This window comes from Perkinsus marinus (genome assembly GCF_000006405.1).
Source record: "Perkinsus marinus ATCC 50983 genomic scaffold scf_1104296943784, whole genome shotgun sequence".
Taxonomy (NCBI): Eukaryota; Perkinsozoa; order Perkinsida; family Perkinsidae; genus Perkinsus; species Perkinsus marinus.
In genome coordinates this window covers 1-1025 of record NW_003211669.1, presented here as the reverse complement: position 1 = coordinate 1025, position 1025 = coordinate 1, and the positions used below count along the sequence as shown (strand labels likewise).

Sequence of the window (1025 nt, the reverse complement as noted above, 5' to 3'; positions counted from 1 at the left end):
ACATCTGATGCCGAGTCACAGCAGCTGGAAGCTGAAAGCTCGAGCCCTGCTCTACTCCATATGTACGGTTACATGTATTGAGCCAAGCAAGACACGGAGAAACTCACCCAGTATGTTGATGAACCCCGCCTTCCTATAAAGTTCTCTCGCGGGTTGGTTTGTGCGGAGAACCAGTAGGTAGACTACACCCCAGTTCGGGTACGCCTTGGGAAACTGAGAGACAACAAGCATTGAAGGCTACTCTCAATGGCCATTTTTCGTGGGAATAGAGACTGCACAGTTCAACAGGAGAGTCCATCGCTGGTATCACCTCCTTGAAGGTTACAGACAAAAGTGTCGATGCAATTTTCTGCCTTCGCCAAGCTTCGACGACATAAACCTGAAAGTCCAGTTTGCAACTACCGTTCGAAAAAACAACCGAGTGGCGGCATTCGGCTTACAATATTTATGAGTCCAATCTTCCCAGACTTGCTCCCTTCCGGCCTATGAAGACAACGTTTGACTCAAACGGTTTGAGGATACCTCCATCGTCAATGTAGGACTCACCTGTGGGCTTTGATGGCAGTCTTGATCTTCTCAGGTGTGTTTTCTTCAGGGATGTCCATAGCGACCACGCCGACGACAGTCTGGGGAGGGAATTATTTCCGGCATAGTCATCGTAAACTACTGGATGCAGCCTACGATCCTCAATTCATTTTTAACCCACACTAGCGAATCGATAGTGTGCGAGACGGTCTCGCCGAGACCGGCCGTTGTCTTCAAACCGGAAGTGCATTGCACTCCATTCAATCATTAAATTTCAATGCACGAGACGCTCGATGCAGGATTCCGTATGTCGATTCGATGTTTTCTCAATACAACTATACATACTCCTGACAGAGTAAAGCATTTTATGATAATCGCACCTTAGTTCCACTGGGCACTGCGACATAACATAGAAAAAGGTCACAAGCTGGAGGAATGTATTCTTCTGCCACGACGGATGGTCATCACCCTCCTGGTATTTCCGATAAACCACTCCATTA

The 1025-nt window shown here is 47.6% G+C and overlaps 1 protein-coding gene across 1 annotated transcript; it reads right to left on the bottom strand.

Moving 5' to 3' along the window:
- Positions 1 to 310: 310 nt before the first annotated feature.
- Positions 311 to 605, bottom strand: Pmar_PMAR009366 (hypothetical protein; the record flags this gene model as incomplete). Its single annotated transcript, XM_002780997.1, has 3 exons — positions 311 to 379; positions 441 to 483; positions 547 to 605. Coding segments are annotated over 3 exons (171 nt in total), but the record flags the coding sequence as incomplete, so codon positions are not given.
- Between the last annotated feature and the right edge of the window lie 420 nt (positions 606 to 1025).